The 19,443-nt window shown below is 45.0% G+C and overlaps 1 protein-coding gene across 4 annotated transcripts in view; it reads right to left on the bottom strand.

Annotated features, from left to right (window-relative positions):
- Positions 1-3,925: 3,925 nt before the first annotated feature.
- GFRA1 (GDNF family receptor alpha 1) overlaps positions 3,926-19,443 on the bottom strand; it is a 204,780-nt gene continuing 189,262 nt past the window's right edge. For all 4 annotated transcript variants that reach the window (XM_076009762.1, XM_020280702.2, XM_020280708.2 and 1 more), the window contains 2 exons: positions 12,698-12,751; positions 3,926-11,566 (listed from right to left, as the gene is read on the bottom strand). In XM_076009762.1, coding sequence (XP_075865877.1) covers positions 11,411-11,566; positions 12,698-12,751 — 210 coding nt within the window. In that variant the 3' untranslated portion in view covers positions 3,926-11,410. The remainder of the gene's footprint in view (positions 11,567-12,697; positions 12,752-19,443) is intronic.

The following is a 19,443-nucleotide window of genomic DNA, read 5'->3' as shown; positions in this document are numbered from 1 at the left end:
GTGGCGGGGCACCCGCAAAGTCAGCGCGGGTCCAGCGCTTCCTAAATTGTGCCATACCCAGCCAGCCAGGTTTCTCTGGGCACAGCCCGCGGGTAAATTAGATCTTTAAAACACTTAGGCAGGCTTTTGTCACTTGGTGTTAACTGTGTACGTTGCAACTACTTTAATTGGTTTCAAGTCTGGAATGAGGGACTGAAATGGAAGTGCGACTCTCAGGGGAGCAGTCCTGGCACTCAGATGGCTTGTCATATTTCTTTTTTAATCTGCTGTTCTTTTCCTTAGGCAAGGGAGGTAATCTAATCATCTCTCGAAGGCTAGCTCATGCTGCAATACGCCGGCGTGGGCTGCTCCCAGAATGTGGCCCCAAGAAGTGTGGGTGAGCATTGTGGTGGGGATGTGGGGGTGTGGCGTGTCCCCGGAAGCCTGCCTGCTCAGAAGCCAGGAGACTTTCTCCCCATAAGGCCCCGAGAGCAGGAGAGTAGTTTCAATGGGCACTGGCATCAGAAAATGGGATTTGAGTCCCACCCTGGCTGTGTGACTTTGCGTCAGTCACTTGCCCTCTCTGAGCCTCGATCTCCTCAGTTGCTAATTCTATCTTGGAGTTGCTGTGAGGGCTGAATGAGACCATGTGCATGCAGCCCATGCAGCCCTGGGCTGGGCGTGTGGTGAGCACTCAATACCGCACGGCTGCTATCACGAGCCCTCTGAGGACACTGTCTGCAGGGTGGGGTTGATCCTTTGATGAGCTGACCCAGCCTCCCTTGGGTGGGGAAGGTCCCGCATGGAGATGACTCACCCTGTGTCACCAACCACAGGGACAGGAGTTATTTTAAAACCCTTCTATGCACACGGTGCACAGCAGGTGCCCGAAAGGTGCCTCTTCCCCAAATTGCAGCAATTAATCTTGCAGGACATGCTGGGGGGGCAGCCGCTCACTGCTTCTGGGGCTGTGCGGGGTTTGCTGGCTGCAGCAGGGAACTCTAGCCCTGGGGTGCTCTGAGCCAGGGCGGCATCAGCCTCTTTCCTCCCAAGAGCAGGGCTCAGAATCTGAGCTGGGTTCTAGAAGTTGCAGCTCGCTCTTCCTTAATTTTTTTTTTTTTTTTTTTTTTTTGAGACAGAGTCTCGCTTTGTTGCCCAGGCTAGAGTGAGTGCCATGGCGTCAGCCTAGCTCACAGCAACCTCAAACTCCTGGGCTCCAGCGATCCTTCTGCCTCAGCCTCCCGAGTAGCTGGGACTACAGGCATGCGCCACCATGCCCAGCTAATTTTTTACATATATATATCAGTTGGCCAATTAATTTCTTTCTATTTATAGTAGAGACGGGGTCTCGCTCTTGCTCAGGCTGGTTTTGAACTCCTGACCTTGAGCAATCTGCCCGCCTCGGCCTCCCAAGAGCTAGGATTACAGGCGTGAGCCACCGCGCCCGGCATCTTCCTTAATTTTTTATTCTTTAAAAAGTAATTAGTAAAAATAATATATGGATATTATTATAGTATAATATTATATATTATTTATATAATTATATTGTGATGATAATAATATAATGAATATAATACTCCTTGTATATCCAGGGAATATTCATCTATCTACCTATATCTTCATCTATTTATTACCTGTTATTTATCTGCATCTATTTATCATTTGTATCTATCATCTACCTACCATTTATTGATCCATCTTTAACTATCTAGTTATATCATCTATCTGCTATCTATCTATTATCTACCTATAACTGTCTATACCAATCTAGCATCTATCATTTATATCTTCACCTACTTATGTATATTGATCTGTCAATCTTTCTATATCTATTTATATCTAATTATCTCCTATTTATCATCAATCATCTTCTGTATCTGTCTATACCTATGTATCTACTGTATCTAGTCAGCATCTATTGTCTCTCTGTATCTAACATCTACCTACCATCTATCTCTGTCTCTATCATCATCTATTTTTCTAAACTGTGTACAAGTAGGACCCTATTTTCAATTGCCCATACCTTGCCTTTTCACTTGATACACCATAGGCCACTTTTGGTTTCAGTGGCTAGACATCTACTTTTTTTAAATAGTTGCATAACATCCCCACGTCTAGGTGCACCATAGGCTCTTTAACCAGTTCATGGTCGGGCTGCTTGAAGTAGTTGGCTGTCACAAGTTACCCCGCGGGGAGGTGCAACTGCGCGGACCTCGGTGAACCAGGCAAGAATGCAGGTAAATGCCTTGCAGTGGGATCATTGGTCGGAGGGGATATGGATTTTAAATTCCAATATATATTATCAAACAGTGCTCTAAAAAGAATGCCCCTGTTTATACAATCCTTCAAATTATTCTCAGGCCTGATGCTCACCTTGTCTTGTAAGCCCAGTGACTTCTTTGTCTCCCAGCCTGGATGGGGGAATCTTCATGAGGCTAACACCCAACGGGGCAGCCAGCGCTGCCAGTTTATGTGACTTTTATGGATGCGCCTGCTCCTATCTTCCCCATCACTGTTTCTCGTTTATGCTTTATTTATATCACCATACACAAGCAGTCCTGTATCTTGTTTCTGTCACCGTTTTTATTCACTTTCTTGGCATTCCTCTCAGGGTTTTATTAGTCGTTTCTTGTTCCGGCTCCTAAATTTTCTATCACCTGCGTCCTGGGGATTGGCTCGTATCCAGAAGATGATTAGAACAGGAACTGGTGGTGGCCGGAGAAACTTCCAGGTCCCCAGGGCGCTCGAGGCAGCTTCCTCCCCATTTCTGTCTGACGATTCTAGGGGTATCCCAGTCATGTCCTGCCCCACCTGCGCTGACAGCGGAAATTCATTTTTCTCTGCGTGAACTTGGGGATTTCTGCAAAGGCTTCCTTGAGAAGCCTAGAGCCGGGTGAGCTGCTGGGATCTGGGCTTTTGTTGCACCTGGAAAACACCAGGCCCAGGTCCAAATGCTCACAGACTTTTTATCCAAACCAACTTGGGGATTCTTTAGAGTCTGACTGAAATCCTTCTAAACTTGGTCATTGGAAAGCAGGCCCAGGAAACAAGACGGTGGGAAAGCCCAGTTGAAGAAAAATCACAAAGAAAACAAAAACATGTCCTGCAGAATCCCGAGTGAAATACAGTCTTCTGCCTTGCACAGAGCAAGACCTTTCGGCTTCATGAACTGTTGTGTACTAAAGCAAACAACAGTGTTGAAATTCACTACTATGTTTTGTGCTTTAATATTCTGCCTTAAAAAGTCCTGGTGGGCATAAGGACACCAGAAATGGTAACTTACTCGGAGAAATGGATAAGCTGGTGTCATATTTTGATTCAGAAAGATAAAATCTGGCCTCGTGTGACATTAAGTGATTCTCCTTGGCCAGGCACTAACCTAGATACTGGAAGTGAGAAAAACGACTCCATTTGTAAGTCTATACAAATCATACAATACAAATATGGTGGTGACTAGAGAACTCACCAACCCTACCCTCTAATTTTAAAATTGCATTTTGAGGACATAAAGTAAACATCAGATTTGGGCCTTCTCTACAACCTGGTTTCATTTTCCACTCCTTAGTGAGCTATTAGGTCGGATCTTGAGCAGTGGCTCTCGAGCAGGGGTGATTTTTCCCCTGCCCAGGGGGCATTTGGCAATGTCTACAGATATTTTTGGTCACATCTGAGGATGGAGGGCTACCCAGGGATGCTGCTAAACACCAACAATGTTTAGGGCTTGACAAGCCCATCCCCTCAACAAGTAATTATCTGGCCCCGAATGCCAACAGTCCCAAGGTTGAGAAAGCAGAATCTAAGAACATACGTGGCAGCTACACTCAGTCCTTTAGATCTGTTGTCAAAAAACCCCAGTATCTTGATACTGAGGATTTCTATGTATTTGTAGAGTTTTGGATTGTTTTCCAATGCATTAGGATAAAAGAAAAAGACACCACAATGATAATTTTTTTAAAAAAGGAAAACAATGTTTATTAGGATATTCTGGGGTGGGGGATGGCCAGAGGACTATGTACATTCCGTAGTGCTTGAGCAATAGGCTAACAGAAAATTCAAACATCACAAAAACCACTTCCAAAGTCCAAAGAGCAAAACTTGTACTTCTACATGTAGCTGTTCTTCCACAGGTGTCGGCAATAAAGCCTGCTGCAAAACAGCTGTGTGAGGAAGCCACGTGGGAATGACCCCAGGCCGAGGTACAGGTGTCCTCGGGAAAGCAGACACGCAAGACGATGAGAGAAATACATCATCTCCTACGAGCGGAGAACGCAGTCAACATACCATATAACATGGAGACCCGAAGGAAGATTGCCCATCTGCTGCCTCCCGAACTGGAGGCTTCTCAACAAAGCTCACTCGTGCCTCACCCCGGTTCTGAGGAGACTGGGTATCTGAACCCCTTGCTCAGGAAACAATTCTAAAAATATCCTTAATATCAGAAGCTTTCCTCTATTCCACACGTATATAAACCTGCATGAAATAGAATGAACATAAGCTGAGACGTACCCTCGGGTTAAGAGTAAAAAATGCAACACCATCCAAAAGAATACAACAAAAAAAATCCCACAACCTAAATCTCACACAGCTTCTCAGCAGGAGTTGGATTAAACAGAGAAAATAATTTCAATATCAAGGGATAATGCACGCGAGATGGGAAAACTCTTTAAAGCAAACTCCGCGGCGAAGCGTGTTTCCCCCCGCTCCCTTGGGTGAAGGAAGAGAGAAGAGGAGAAAGATAGATAATTAGGAGAACTATAAGGCCCTGGATTTGAGGTTTCTGAAACCATTTTTTCCCAACCCTCTGAGGACAATCAGCTATTTCTGAATCCAGAAAAGCACATCAGAAATGTTTGATGACAGCAAGACCACAGCCAAATAAGGCCGGGCAATCTGCGATTTGGTTCTGCGCTTTCCATTCTCTTTTTATTTTTCCCCACACTTCAGAAATGCCTTCAGCTAAAGCTAAAAAAATATAAAATCAAATTCCAGATCAAGCACGCTTTGCACGCCAGGAAGATAATGCTGGATCATACAGCCCTGCAGCAGTTGTAAGAGAGAGACAGAGAGACAGAGAGAGAGCGCAAGCACACTGGATCAATGGAGACTCACGCCAGCATGCTGAGAAGGCCCAGGGTAACTTCACCTGTACCTGTGATGGTCACCCAGCCTGGCCCCAGGTGACTGACTTTTACTGCTTTACTGACTTCTCACAGCCCAGGCTTCCCATACTCAGGGCATTCGCTGGATTTTACAATTCTTCAGCCTACTTCACTCTGGTCTTACGGTCTGTTATGTTTGGCAGACAGACGTCAGGGTCATTGTGCACATTCAAAGTTTTGCTCCTTTGCATGAGCCCTGCTGACTGCTGGCTTTCCTCAGCTACAGCAGCTCTGTCTCTTATTCCCACCTGCACGGTGGTTGGTCCGTGACAGTTGTGACAGCTCCACGGGTGTGCCTACCTGGCCAAGCTCTCAGCCCTCTGAGGCCCAGAGGAGTGGCAGCCTGAGTCCTCAGCTGGGGTGGCTGTGTTTGCTGTCCCCACGATGGAGAGCGGGCCTGGCCACCGTGTGCATGTGGACCAAGACTCGCCTCCTGGGAGACCAAGTCTGAAAAACAGTTTCACGAACTATTTATATAGAAAATTTAGAGTCTCTGAAGGATGTCAAATTAAAGGATTCTGCCAATCTGGAAAGGATGGGTGTTTGCCTACGCTGCTGTCAGAGGGTCCTATATTCTTAAGTGACTTGTCGGGGACTTTCAGCTCCAAATGATGGCTCATTTGGCCACAGTACTCATTCCACAATTATACTGAATTGATGAGCATCAGACTTTGCTTCTCAGGCTGCTGATGGAGAAGCTGTCATCCTTGGGACTGGTCTGGGACAGGGGAGTGGCCCACCTTTCTCACCAGCAACCTGAAGCAAGTGCAAGCCTCAGGAGACTCACTAGCTAATTTCCCCCAAGTGCACCCCATTCTGGGTTCTGTCCTTTCTGGCAGAAGGGGAGCCTGCTGGGACTGGCTGGTCTTGCTTAGCTCTTCCTGGGACAAGTGCTAGTTTTGCATCTCGCAGCAGAGAACACAGCGGGCAGCTTGAAAGCTACTTTGATCCCAGTGCTTTCCAAGATTCTTTCTCCCGTCATCTCAATAATCACAGGAGGACAAATTCAGTGTCATTATAGCTCAATGCCAGTAAGACTATGCAAACAGGCTAGCTGTTGCTGTTGGACGACAGAGCAAAGCCCTTCAATGCCCCAACGCTTTTCATTAGACCAGTGTTCTCTAAGTACCAATGATGGGTCGTGCCTTCTGCCAGGGAAGGCTGGGTGAGCAGGAAGAGATGTCAAAACTATGGAAGAAGCTGAAGCTCTCTGGCCAGTCTGCTGGCACTCTCTACAAAACAAAAATCGGGATCGGTAAGAAAGCCCGGCCTGAGACGCAGAGAAGAAAATCAGAGAAAACCTTCTACTGATGCTGGTGCTGGGCTTGGCAGCTGCCATTGAGCAAAAATAAACTCCCCATGGCAGTGGGACAAGACGCCGATATTGGCACCTGCCAGAGGCAAACAGCCGAAGTCGCAGCTGCGCTGGTCAAATGAGCTTGCAGACCTTAGGGGGCTGAGGCCTCGATGACTGTTAGCAGGCTGCGGTTCTCTGCAGGCAGTTTATTGAAATAGGGTTTGTGTGCCTTCCCCACCCCTCTGGGCTGGGTCTCAGAACAATCAGCGTGCAGGTGGCGCATCCCACGGAATAAGCACTCTGCCTTGTCTCTGGGGGGCGGGAGAACTCATCAGAGAACGAGGGAGCAGCAAAAGGATTCCTGGTGAGGATAAGACAATCCCAGAGCTAAGAAGAGGGAGCTCAGAAGAGGCTTGGGTAGAGGAACTTCCTATTTGGAGATTAACATCCCCTTCAGATGGCCTGGCTCCTAAGAGAGGCTTCTGTGTCTTAAAAACAACAAGGAGAACGGCCACCTGATAGCACAAGAATTAATTTGGGTAGAACTAAATATAGAACGATTAGAATGAAGAATTGTTGGGCAAGGCCTTATTTAATACTTAGGCAATAAAGAATAGGGTGGAGCTCGAGGCATCATTCATCAATACAGAAGAGAATGGAATCAGTCAATGTCTTAAGACAACTACCCTTGTGAAATGAAATGTCCTACAGAATACAGCCCGGGCTGGAGGCAGTGGCAAAAATCACAGATTTAAGGCCTCTGCAGTGAGAATATTTTTCAGAGGTACAGTCCTCAGGAAGAATTCTAGACAACAGACTGAAAACAAATGGTCAGTTGAGAAGCAAAGCTGTGTCAAAGTCAAGAGGTGTCAGATAGATACGTGAGATATCTATGATAGGGATGAGAGAAAAATGAAGCTTCTAAAGGCATCCAACCAAATCTCCAGCTGTTTTATTTTAGAATTTCAAAGAAAAGAAATTTCTTCCTCTGTCATCCAGCTATTAGCTCTGCCTCCCTTCCTGTAAAGGAACTGTTGCCTAATTCAAGGAACTCCTGCTGTTTTGTTGGAAGTTCCTATTCTGACCAGCAAGGAACATCAACAGACTACAATCCATTCACCCAAGACATGTGGCCTCCAATGCACCTTGATTTTACTTCATTTCTCCAAACTCTCCCAGCTCAGAAGGGCCTTGCTGCTATCGCTGTACCCAGGGCAGTGGCTTTTGGTTGTCGTTGCTTTTAGGTCTTTCTTGGAAAGATGGGTCTCACATAGTCTCATTTGCTTTATCAAAGAGCAGAGGCAAGAGCAGCAGAGATCACAGAGCAAGAATCCAGGAGATCAAGAACAGCCTCGAAAGAGAATTCGAAAATGTGAATTCAGTCAAGCAGCCCTTTTCTGGCCCACGGTTTATTGATTCAAATAAGTCGTGCATGTCTAACTACATGAATGAGAACTTATTTTCCAAAAGACAGCTCCTCTGAGGCCACTGTTTTGTAAATAATAACAACAGAAATGCATTTATGCTGGATTCTAAGAAAAGAATTCGCTAATTATATAAACTCCCACCGCTCTTACATCTCTTTTTCCCGGGCACTTTACAGTGATTCAGAAATGCTTTCGCTCTCCCACTTCCCTCGTACAGCAGATGGAGTGCTTGGGAGTGTCTGACTTAGGGGCGAGCAGGCATGTGGGAAATGGGAGGCAGGTGGAAGCGGCCCCTTCTCGAAGTGCGAACAGGAACAGATAGGAACAGTCTCAACACAGACCATATCCAAGGCTACAGCAGCCCTGGAGAAGCCCTGTCCTGTATTTGACGAACTCAAAGACACAGCTTATCTAAGACATCATTTTTTACTACAGGATAAATAATTGTTAAAAAAAAAATTAAATGGAAACACTCTCATCACATTCTGGATATAGTCTGCTATACTTCATGAAAAATAACCTATGTAATTCTCAACTTATACTTTTTCTATTAGTGGTTAGAAAAAAATCAGGTATGGAAAAATAAATATTCAGTTGGCATTTTAAATTCCCTCTCTATATTGTGCACTTCTTCCTTCATGTGCTCTATTAAAAAGATACTCAAACATACATTAGTCAAAGATATTCAACATCAAAGTGGAATGATGTGCTTCTAATCAGTGCGGCAGTAATGCCTTTTTTCTCTTTCTCTCTAAAATAAGTAGGGCATGGCTAGACTTGCTTGATCTGGGAGTCATGGTCTGCATGGATGTCAGTTACTGGTTTTTTTGTCAAAACCAACTACAATGAGCTACAAGAGGCCCAAACCTCAGCAGACAGCCCCTGTACTCAGTGGCACCCGGAATGTCCCGACTAAAGGACAGGAAGTAGTAAACCATTTTTGCTTTTAAGCACTCTAAGAAGAAGTGAGAGAGGTAAAAGATTTAAGTCATTCGCCTGCTCCAGTCCTGGGGCAAGTGATGGTGCTTCAGAGTCACTGTGTTAGACAGAGATCACACTGAACAGCAGAAATCTTGCTTGGCTTGCTTTTGTAAGAATCTCTCTAACTTCTTGTCCTCGAACAAGATGATTCCCCTTGTTTATTTAGTCGGCAACTTATTTTCAAATTGAGGATTTGGTAACTCGAATATGCTTTTGTCACTGAAGAAAAATGAGATCTTTGTTGGTGACAGATGAGGGTTTTCAAAATTTCATTTACGTGTTGCATACCCACGCCTCCTTCAGTGAAGGCTGCCCTTGTTAGCACTAAAAACTCCCATTTCCTCTTTGGTCATCTGAAGCTAATTAGAGCTCCTGTTTACCGCGGACATAATCAATAGCTTTCTACAATGGATCACATAGAATCAGACCCATACTCAATGAGTCCGGTGGAGATACACAGAAATACCTTAATTAAAACACAATTTGCTCTGTAAGAGATATGTTCTCATAGATGACCGGCATTCCAAATATCTTGACACATTTAATTTATTCAAAGCAAGACTTTTATGGAACTTTTCACTAATCAGATATACTTGGGTGCTTGGTGAATTTCCCTTGAAAACATTTCGAAGTGAGAAAAGTTGGTACTGAGGATTGTACATTTGTGTTTATTAACATTTGGATATAAACGTACTTTGAACACCAATAGAGCTAAAAGACTAAGCCTTTGTCTTGGATTTCATAGATTTCCCCTCCCCGACCCCCCCCAGAATTTGATTAATCTTACAAGGCAGACATCAGTGGGCAAAGGGGATCAGTATGAAATATGCACCACGGTCTCCTCCGCCACCCCCTGTCCCCATGTGGGAAGAAAGCTAATGCTCCCCACGCTCTCTTAAGGTAGAATCTCCTCCCTTTTCTCCAGTTTTGGAGAAACATGGCCACTTGTACTTGACCATTGTAGATTCTGAACCTCACCATCTAAAGCAGACTTCAAAAGTGCACTTGCGGGTCTATGTTCGTTTAAGGAAGAGCACAATGGAAGATGATGTGCAGTTACACAGGCAGATGCCGTGTGGAGAGCGTCCTGTTCTACCTACGCCAACCAACGCATCTCACCAGACCTATGCTGATCCTCTTGATTCAAAAACCTTTCCTTTTTCGCATAGTCAGTCACAGTCTGTCACAGAGGACACAGAACAAGATGCAAGCAGATTCCTGACGACCTTCGGACCAAATGGTTCTAAGCAGAGGCCAAGACATCACAGTCGGGGTAAAGAAAACCCCTAGGAAAAGACCTGTGTCCCCTGGCATGGGTCTGCTTCAAAAGAGAGGGCAACACACCCCTGTCCTGTCCCAATCTAAGCTGCCTTTGTCATATGACCTGAAAACCCAGGTGCTAGATGGTGTCAATGGCAAGGGTGCCATTAGACGGTGTAGAACATTCACACGTGGCTGCTGGTCTCCGCACAGGTACGCATGCTCGCATTTCACGAAATGACAAAAGACGATGCTTGGTGATTCTGTTCCTCCAGCCTGTCCCCAGTAACGTGATGCAGAGCTTTCTGTTTAAGCACAGGGCTCCTCAGAGCCTGCTTTTGAAGAGCTGTATTTTTTGAAGTTAATATTGGAGCTTACACTACTTAGGAGAGAAAAACAAGCCCCATGTATTTTGTATTAAACCATCAGTAAAAAATGAAAACAGTATCATTACTTTCAAAATATAGAAAGCCAATAGTTGAAATCATTTAGTAGTAAAATTGTTTCTCTACATATAATCTCAGGTAAGGAGTATTAGAGTGACACTTCAGTTATATTTGACTCTTGTTAATTTAAGGGCTTCACACTCAGGTAAGGCCTAGAAGAGTGTCGTTCAACGATCCAGGTACTGTGAAGTTGCAAACTCATTCTCCCTCTCTAGTTGACTATAAGATAGATATTATATTTGGATGTTACAGGTGTTTTTTGTTTTGTAGGAGAGTGTAGAACTGTTTACAGTATATAAACATTAGCACGGAAAATGCTAGTACATATAGAAAGGTGAACATCAGTACAAGTTTGTGTCCACAAAGTCTACTCTTGATGAGAACTTTTCGCTTTGTGGCAAAAGAAACTTGGCGTCTATGTCAGGCTACAGTTTATGTCATCAGAAATCAAAGCCATTACATGAGATATGGAAGATTCTTTAGAAATGCTAACTCGTTCTCTAGCTAGTGAAGGCCAGAATTAAAACTGTTGCAATCATCATCATCATCATCATCATCGTCACCATCATCATCATGAAAAACATGGCCCCAGTCTGCTTTACAGCCAAATTTACAAAGTGTCCCTTTAAAATACAGCATGCCCCAAAGCCTCTGAGTCTGGAATGTGGCATCGCATCAGGTTTTCCACTGAAGCCCCTAAGGATCACAAGAAGCTTTCTTAAAAACAAAAAAAGTTCCAGTTGGATGGAACTATTTCTCAACCGAGCTCCTAAAACTGGAATTTCAGATATACAAGAGGACAGGAAACAGATAACTTGGTTTTTGTCTTTTTACATGTCCATACTGTTTTCTTAAATGCAGCTACGATGTTTCTGTCAAAGATAAAGATAACAGGGCGGACAGAGCGGTTACCACCAGCCCCAGCAGTGGGCTCAGACCGCAGCGTGGAGGAGCAGCCATCGATTTTGTGGTTATGTGGCTGGAAGGACCAGGGAGACCATTCTTTTCATACTCGTGCTGCAAGAAAGAATATTTTCATTATCACCCACTGCATGTATTCATTCCACCACGGCGTATTTTAACTGCACTCCTCTCTCCCACTTCCTACTCACTCACTGACCCAAGAGTTTACCACTGAGACTCCAATTCTCTGACTTGTTTTATGGGAAGGAACCATGAACCTGGGTGAGAACCAGATACTTTTGACAAACTGGCCAAGTTTACTACTCACTCCTCCATTATGGATTATTAAAATCCACTTGTGGAGGGGTGATACTTGAACTCAGGTATCCCTGCCATTCTTTACCTCTCTCTCCAGTCTCCCCAGTAACTGTAAAACCTGGATCCCTTCTCCTGGGGACCACCAACTGCGAGGGAATGTTTGCTGTCTCTCCATGCCATGGAGAAGGGCAGGAAGAACCACCTTAGAAAACTTGCCCAGTCAGGTTCATGAACAGATGGGTCACAAACATCATCAGAGACAGGCAGAGCAGGCAGCAGCCCTTCCCTCCACCAGCCAGTTCAATTCTAGATTTTAGAGATGAGTAGTCAGAGAGAGCAAGGAGCTGCCATGCTCATCGGTGGGAGAGCCCAAACCAGAACCCAGGCTTCCAGGCCCCCAGCCGGCACAGCTTCCTTCCCCAGGATCGACTCCTCCATCCCCAACAGCAGCGCCTGCTCAATCCCATAATGCCTCACCCCACACAAGGAAGCAGGATCTGCACACAGCAGAATTTTCTCCTCACCTGTCAAGTGTGGACAGTAATGCACCTGCCCTGTCTATCTACCCCTGGGTTCTGGGGGTCAGAGGAACTGTAGATAGAGAAGATCTGGTGAGCAGTGACAGTTTTTATGTATCTGCTCTGAGCCAGATGACTTTCCAAGACTGTGGCCAGAGAGCGTCTCATGGTGCTGCAGGGGCCGGTCCTGAGCTGAAGATCCCAGGTTCCACACTGACTACCAGCTTTGTGAACTGGGATCCAAAGTCTGTCCCTTGCTCAAAGGTCAGACAGACATGAAGGGTGGCTTCTATTTTTTCTAGACCTGAAATCTTATTTTCTTTGAACCCTTTATATCACACCCTGCCCCAGGGGCCCAAAGGCTATGTCTCCACAAATGCAGGGAGCCCCCACAACTACCATAACTTACATCAGAAATGCAGAGGTGTGTACTGCCCGACACATTGGATTTCAGCTTCTGTGCCTGCAGAGAGACAAAAAGAAAAAAGCTCAAACATAACATGGAAGAGTAATGACTGATGATCCATTAATCCGCTGTCAGGGAAGTGCTGTCTGATAAATATGTGAGCCGCAACTGTGAGCCCATACATAATTTAAAACTTTCTAGTAGCCTCATGATAAAAAGATAATAGGTGAAGTTAATTTTAATAATATATTTTATTTAACCCAATATATTACCATTTCAACATGTAACCAATATAAAAAAATATCAATGAGATACTTTACATTCTTTTTTTTCATACTAAGTCTTCAAAATCGGCATGTTTGACATGGCACAGCACAATTCGGACTTGCCCCATTTCAAGGCTAGTGGCCACTGTAGGGGCAGCACAGGACGACGAACTTACTAAAGAAGAAGTTTAAAGTGCTCACTCATTTACACTTCTGAATGTTAATTTTGGGCAAGTACCTCCTTCTAGGTAAAAATATTGCAATAAAAATCTCGATGTATTAGTAATATAGAGAGAGGTCTCCCTGAACTTATTTGTTAATTTGTTTATTTGGTGCTGCGGCCAACAAACACGCACTGAGCACCTACTGTTTTCCACGGCTGGACAAATGGTGGGGAACAAAACGGATGGGTCCCCTAGGCTTAGGGGGCCCCCTTCTAGTGACTGGGGACTTCACTGTCTGGGGACTAAGGCACAGGGCAGGGACCCTGCTGGATGGGTACCCACAAGGGATCATGCAGGGCATTACAGATCCGCAATCCGGCCATTTGAGGACTGCTTTCAGGGCGGTTGCCAGGGGGCTGAGCTATGAAGGCACAGAGTTCCCTTTGTCCCCTCAACCGGAACAACTCTCCACTGGGCTTCTGCCTGAGAATTTAGTGCAAAGAAAGACTATATTGCTCATCTGCAAACAGGGTGACCACTGGTTAAGCGTCACAGCTGAATCCAGGAGTACCTGGGCAGCCAGCCCTGTGTGGACAGCACTGGCAAGCTGCCTGTTGCAAGACTTTTGCAACTCGCTGAAGACATGCTAGGCTGAAATGAGAGCATATTCACCCAAGGAGTAATTTATTGACCATAATGCTACTTGGGAGGCATCATAATCTTTACTTATATTTGCATATGCCAGCTGTGAATATGAAATAGAAACCTTTAAACAGGCATCAGGAATAAGACACTGCGAAGCATCCCTGGGCTGTTCAAAGGTCACTAAATGTTATGTATAAGAAGATCAGAGGAGAAATTGGAAGAGGCATTGAACCCGACTCAAAAGCCTACTTTTAATCTATATTAATGGCAAATCTGGTCCACTGCATTGTTACCTATAGAGAATACTGTGTAGAACTTTACATGTTTTATTTCTGTTCAAGTTTAGAATTGAGCCCAGGAGCCAAAATGGCCCTAAAGCATCACATTCTGCCTTTTCTAGGCCATAATCTACAAAAGACATAAACCCTTTTAAGAGCCTTTGCATAACTAATAAGTTTACTAAACTGCACAGAGAAGGCAGCATGACTTCTAGACTGGGACACAATATGCCCCCGAGTTGTTTCTGAGTTTTTGGTCACAGCTAAGCAGCACCTCAGTGTCCTAGACCATGGCAGCCTCTATGAATTCTGAGGGCTGGGCAGGCCTCCTTCCTGCTTTGTTCTGTATGATTAGCACCAGCAGGTAGTGTTTTATTCATTGTACACACAATCCGTGGCACTGGCTCGTTCTACTGCAGGAACCTGTTGACGTACTAGTATAATCCCTCCATTATTAAATGATTGTAAACGATATTTCATCAGTGGGCTAGAAAAGGCCTCCATGTTAACAGATTTTCTTAAGTGGACTCTATCTGCATATTAGGTAGGGTCGATTTCTGACCCTCATTAGTCTCTGAGAGTTTCACACTGCATAGCGGATTTATAACCTTCAACCCAGTGGATATGCACAGGTCTAAATTCACCAGTTCTTGGTCTCCGTCTGGGAATGGCTGGAATAATGCTTCAATCACACAGGAAAATGCACTTAGGCCAGCTCTAAGTCTCTGGGCTCTTGTTCCCCCAAAGTGGATATCCCCTTGGTCTGTATATAAAGGAAATGGTCAAATTCTAGCCTTGTAGACCCATGGGCTGGACTAAAGCTGGACACAGCAGCCACCAAGCTCATCTTGCCTGGAGGACCATTCTGGTTGGTATAACTGGATGAACTGCTGAGCCCAAGTAAGAGTGTGCAGCCAGGCCCCTGCAGAGGCTCTGGGACACGCCTTATCTCCTGCTAGACACCTGCCCAACACACAGAACCACTACCCTCCAGAGGCTAGCAGTCCACATGTGGGCCTCAAAATGCTCTGTTTACACAGCATGTTTCCTAAAGAGCGGTCTGGGAGCCTGGGGAAGCCACCGGGACTGCAGAAACAGAGCAGAGCAGCCCTGGAGTTCCACCTGAGCCTCGCACAGGCCACCGTAAACCTGTGAGTCTGATGAGAAGGTGAAGGGCAAATGTTACCTGTCACTGGAATGGCAGGTGGCACAGGGGTAACAGAATCAAAGGATTGTACAGAGATATGGGATCTCTTTAAATCTCTCACCAGGCCGGGCGCGGTGGCTCACACCTGTAATCCTAGCACTCTGGGAGGCCAAGGCGGGCGGATTGCTCAAGGCCAGGAGTTCAAAACCAGCCTGAGCAAGAGCGAGACCCCTGTCTCTACTAAAAATAGAAAGAAAATTAATTGGCCAACTAAATATATATATATATATATATATATATATATATATATATATATATATATAAAATTAGCCTTCAGCCCAGGAGTTGGAGGTTGCTGTGAGCTAGTCTGTCTCAAAAAAAAAAAAAATTTAAATCTCTCACCAAATCAGATGTGGGCCAGAGTGGGTCTGCTGCCTAGACTGACTGGGGTCAACAATGGACAAGTCCCTCTCACAGTATACGGGCTGCACATGGAGGCAGGGCCTGGGACAGAGAGGTGGACCACGTGTGTCCTGCTGGGTGCATGCTTATGAGTCCTGCATGCAGTGTGAACCCCTGGGGCCCACCAAGGGTCAGAAACCTACCTACACGGATCCACAGTCCACTTAAGAAAATCTGGGTCTTAAAACCCACTTTAGAAGCCTGAGAAACCTGTTATTTCTACATTTTAAAGGCTTTTATCCTGAGCATTTTTGAAAACATCATCAAGCTATCACTGTCTTGCTAGTCAGGTATGATAAATGCAAACAGATAAAATTACAGGGCGTCCCCTGCTTTCAACTATTGCAAAGAGTACTTCTACACCTTAAACGCTGTCTCAGTTGCTGAAAATTGGGACAGTCCCAGGAGAATTAAAAGGCAGAAAAAGAAACAACAACTTCTGAGACTTTGTAAGGTTTAAGGGAAGCTAGAAACTAGAAGAGCACCTTTCATCCCTGAGTTACAAACCGGTAAAACCAAGGGTGTTAAAATGGAAGCGTTGGCATGGTGCTCTTCTGTGAGCCCTGCAGCCCTGCTAATTATGGGATATGCAGAGACCCAACACAGAGCTAAGCCAGCCTGTACCTACCTAGACACTAAACCTCACAGTTCATGGCTTTAAAATATGATATGTCTTTTAAAAAGAGATAAAGAGGAGGATGTATTTTATTGTTCTAAAAGTCAATTTGATCCACTGCTATGTTATATTGAAAAATGAATTATTTAATCTCTTTTATGAAACAGTGTTTTCTAACATCTAATTTATAGTCAGAGAGTTTGAGGAAATCTGCCTGACACTGAGTTGGGAAAACACTGCCACCAAAACATCATACCCTGAGGTTTTCATCTTGAGAATGGGATGACGGAAAGCATACTAGAGAAGCCTATCCCCAAATTGGAAGCCTTCCCCACATTCTAGAAAACCAGGGAAACACTTGTTCTTTAGGCACTTCACAAGCCTTGTCCCTCCAGCAGCTGTTGCTCTGCTGTTATAAAATTGTCACTGGATTTATCCGCAAGTCCAGGCACGTTGCATGGAAGAATGTCCAGGGCACTGTAATTGCGAGGCCAGACCTCGCCAGTCCCTGGCACCAGAGGGTTAACAAATGCATTAGATGCTGTTAACCTCTGTTACCTGGAGTCAGAGTGGTGGCTCTCCTGCTTTTTACCCCAGTGATTAGCATTGGGAAAGCCTGCCCTGGTGCCAACAGCCTTCCTGTGCAGAACACAGATGCACACATCATCTATAGCTCTCAGTCGAGTCCCCACACGGGATCTGCCCACAGTAGGCTCTCCCCGAACTTCTGGGGCAGGTCAGGCTAGCGAGCAGCATGCTCGCTCTGATTATGGAATTGGGGACTTAAAAGTGTACCCACTCGGAGCCTGGCCTTTGCTGCCCCAGGACTCCATTTCTGTAGAGAAGCCAGTGTTTAATGTCGGGTTTTTAGGCAGCTGTCAGCCAGCAGGGCATGGAACATTTCTCTGCTCTCTTCCGTGCATAAGAAAAGCCAGTTTCTGCTCTACCTCCAGAAAATAAAACCAGAGGAAGTTGCCCAATCCAATAGCAACAGACTGTCCAGGCTGCAGCCAAATAGTCATAATTAATGATGCTCTGGTTCTTTTCTCCCTTGCTTTACTGATTAGAGAGATTTGCTATATTAGGAACCTGTTTGCTTAATGACAGAATACAAGCAATAAACAGAGAAATACACAGACTGTAAAATGCAATCAACTTTGCTCTCCAGCACTAAGTACCTAGTTGCATCTATCACACTTGTCAATAGCCGTTTATTAGCATATGAGTCTCTTCTGTGGCATAAACTGGACCTTTGCTAAGGAAAACCATTGCATGACTTCTTCCCCGAATAGTCCAGAAGCAAAAGAGCTCAAAGTCTTTTCTCAATTGAAATCTACATATCTTATGTTTCCTTGTAAGACGAAACATAAGAAGAAGGATGTGCACCTAATTCCGAAGGATAACTGAGGAGAGGAACCTGCTCCAGAGTGTACGTTACTCACATTGTATTATTAATCAAACAAACTCACCTGATTATAGACTTTTATGGGTAGCACTTACTATATAACAATTCTATTGTGTACTTAGTCCATATTTGCCCAAATTAATTTCTGCACATAAAAAGAAGACAGCACAAAGCAGCTCCTTGGTAGTGAATCCAAGCTAAGTAATGGTCTGTCCAGGGATTTGCTGCCTTATATTCTTTTTCTGCTTTTCAGATTTTGCCCACTAGCTTTTAGGGGATCTGGGAGAGGTTTTATTGCTTGCTGGTCTGGTCACAAGCAGTTGGCCAACCTTACTAAAATCTCTGCCACTGTCTATTTTGAAACTTACCTTCCTCGAGATTTGCTTTTCCTGCAAACTTGGTAGCAACCACTTGCAACCCCTGGTCTGCATTATGTGCAGTGAAGTCAGCTGCATAAAACACATGGACACAGATAAGGCCTGTCCTGACCCTTTGGGTTTGGGTGTTTGCCTTTCAGAGCCCGTGCTCAGCAGGGAAGGGGTCCGTTTCCTCCATGCTGAATTCTGCAGAGCCCCATGGCCACTGGCCTGGGCCGAGGAGGAAGCAGGGGACTGTAAGGGAGCCAGGGTGAGCTGGGCAAGTGTCCTTCTGAGAAGGGGCTGGCTGTCATCCTGGGTGGCTTTCCCACCACTGAACCTGGGACCGTCTGGTCTCCTCTACCTACCCCTCCCTTCCTGAAGACACTTTGTCTCCGTGTTGCCTGAACTTCAGCCAAAAGGCTTTCATTACATTAAGCTCTAAGAAGACCTTGTAAAGATATCTCACTCAGCACGGGTTTCAGGAAGGCCAAGGGTGCCAAGTGCAGTTAGTCTGGGCAGGCTGAGTCTGGCTGTAGGATGGGGAGCTGGCAGTGCTTCCCTACCCCGAGGGAGGAAGCCTGGCTCAGACAAGGGGGTTGGCCGATGAGGCCTCCAACAATGGATGCTCAGTGAACTGAAATGAAGCCAGATTGGGTGTAGGTGTGTGTTTGGGTGTGGGGAACATAGCCTTGAAGGTGACGTGGAGACAATCTAGCAGGTCTTAGATTCCTGGCATCCATGGGGCAGTCGGAGTTTAACTGTGGAATTTAGTTTGAGCTTAGTGCCAAGCCTGGAGCAGAAACTCCCCTCCTTGACCTGGCTGGGAACTGGACCCACAGGTGGCCAACTGAGAAATGAAGTGAAAGGGCAAAATCATTTAAAAATGGCACATTTGTATGAAACTTTAATTTAAAATCCAAATGTCATTCCTTTACTAATTTTTTTGATATAGGACAAAGACCACCTTTTTTATTTTTTCTTTTTTTAAAAAAATCTACTGATTGGAGTTCCCCGACTTATGTTTTGCATAAGTTAGGCCTGCAATTCCTAATCTGCAATTTCCAGTTTCAGTTTCTTTAAAACAGGAGTGACATTTGTTTGACACCCCGCAGAGAAATCTCAGTGCAGAATCTTTCTGCATATTTATCATTTATCTCAGTCTTTTACAGTTGTCTCGCCCACACCTAATCCAAAGGCATTTTATTTTTTCAGGAATTTGCCTTTTTTCAGATGCATTCAACTTAGTTTTCATTGACGCAATTAAGCTTTTCTTTGTGTTCCCATTTTAGTCATTCATGTAGTATTTAATAAATGGTGTAAGCAAAATACCAAATACAACCAGCACAAAAAGGTTTGAGAACAAATACACTTGACACTCGGTGAGCCTGCATCTCAAGCGGAGGGAGC

The sequence above is a fragment of the Microcebus murinus genome, chromosome 14, assembly GCF_040939455.1.
Source record: "Microcebus murinus isolate Inina chromosome 14, M.murinus_Inina_mat1.0, whole genome shotgun sequence".
In the NCBI taxonomy this organism is placed as follows: domain Eukaryota; kingdom Metazoa; phylum Chordata; class Mammalia; order Primates; family Cheirogaleidae; genus Microcebus; species Microcebus murinus.
The sequence above is the reverse complement of the archived record's forward strand: the minus strand, read 5'-3'. Positions and strand labels throughout refer to the sequence as shown.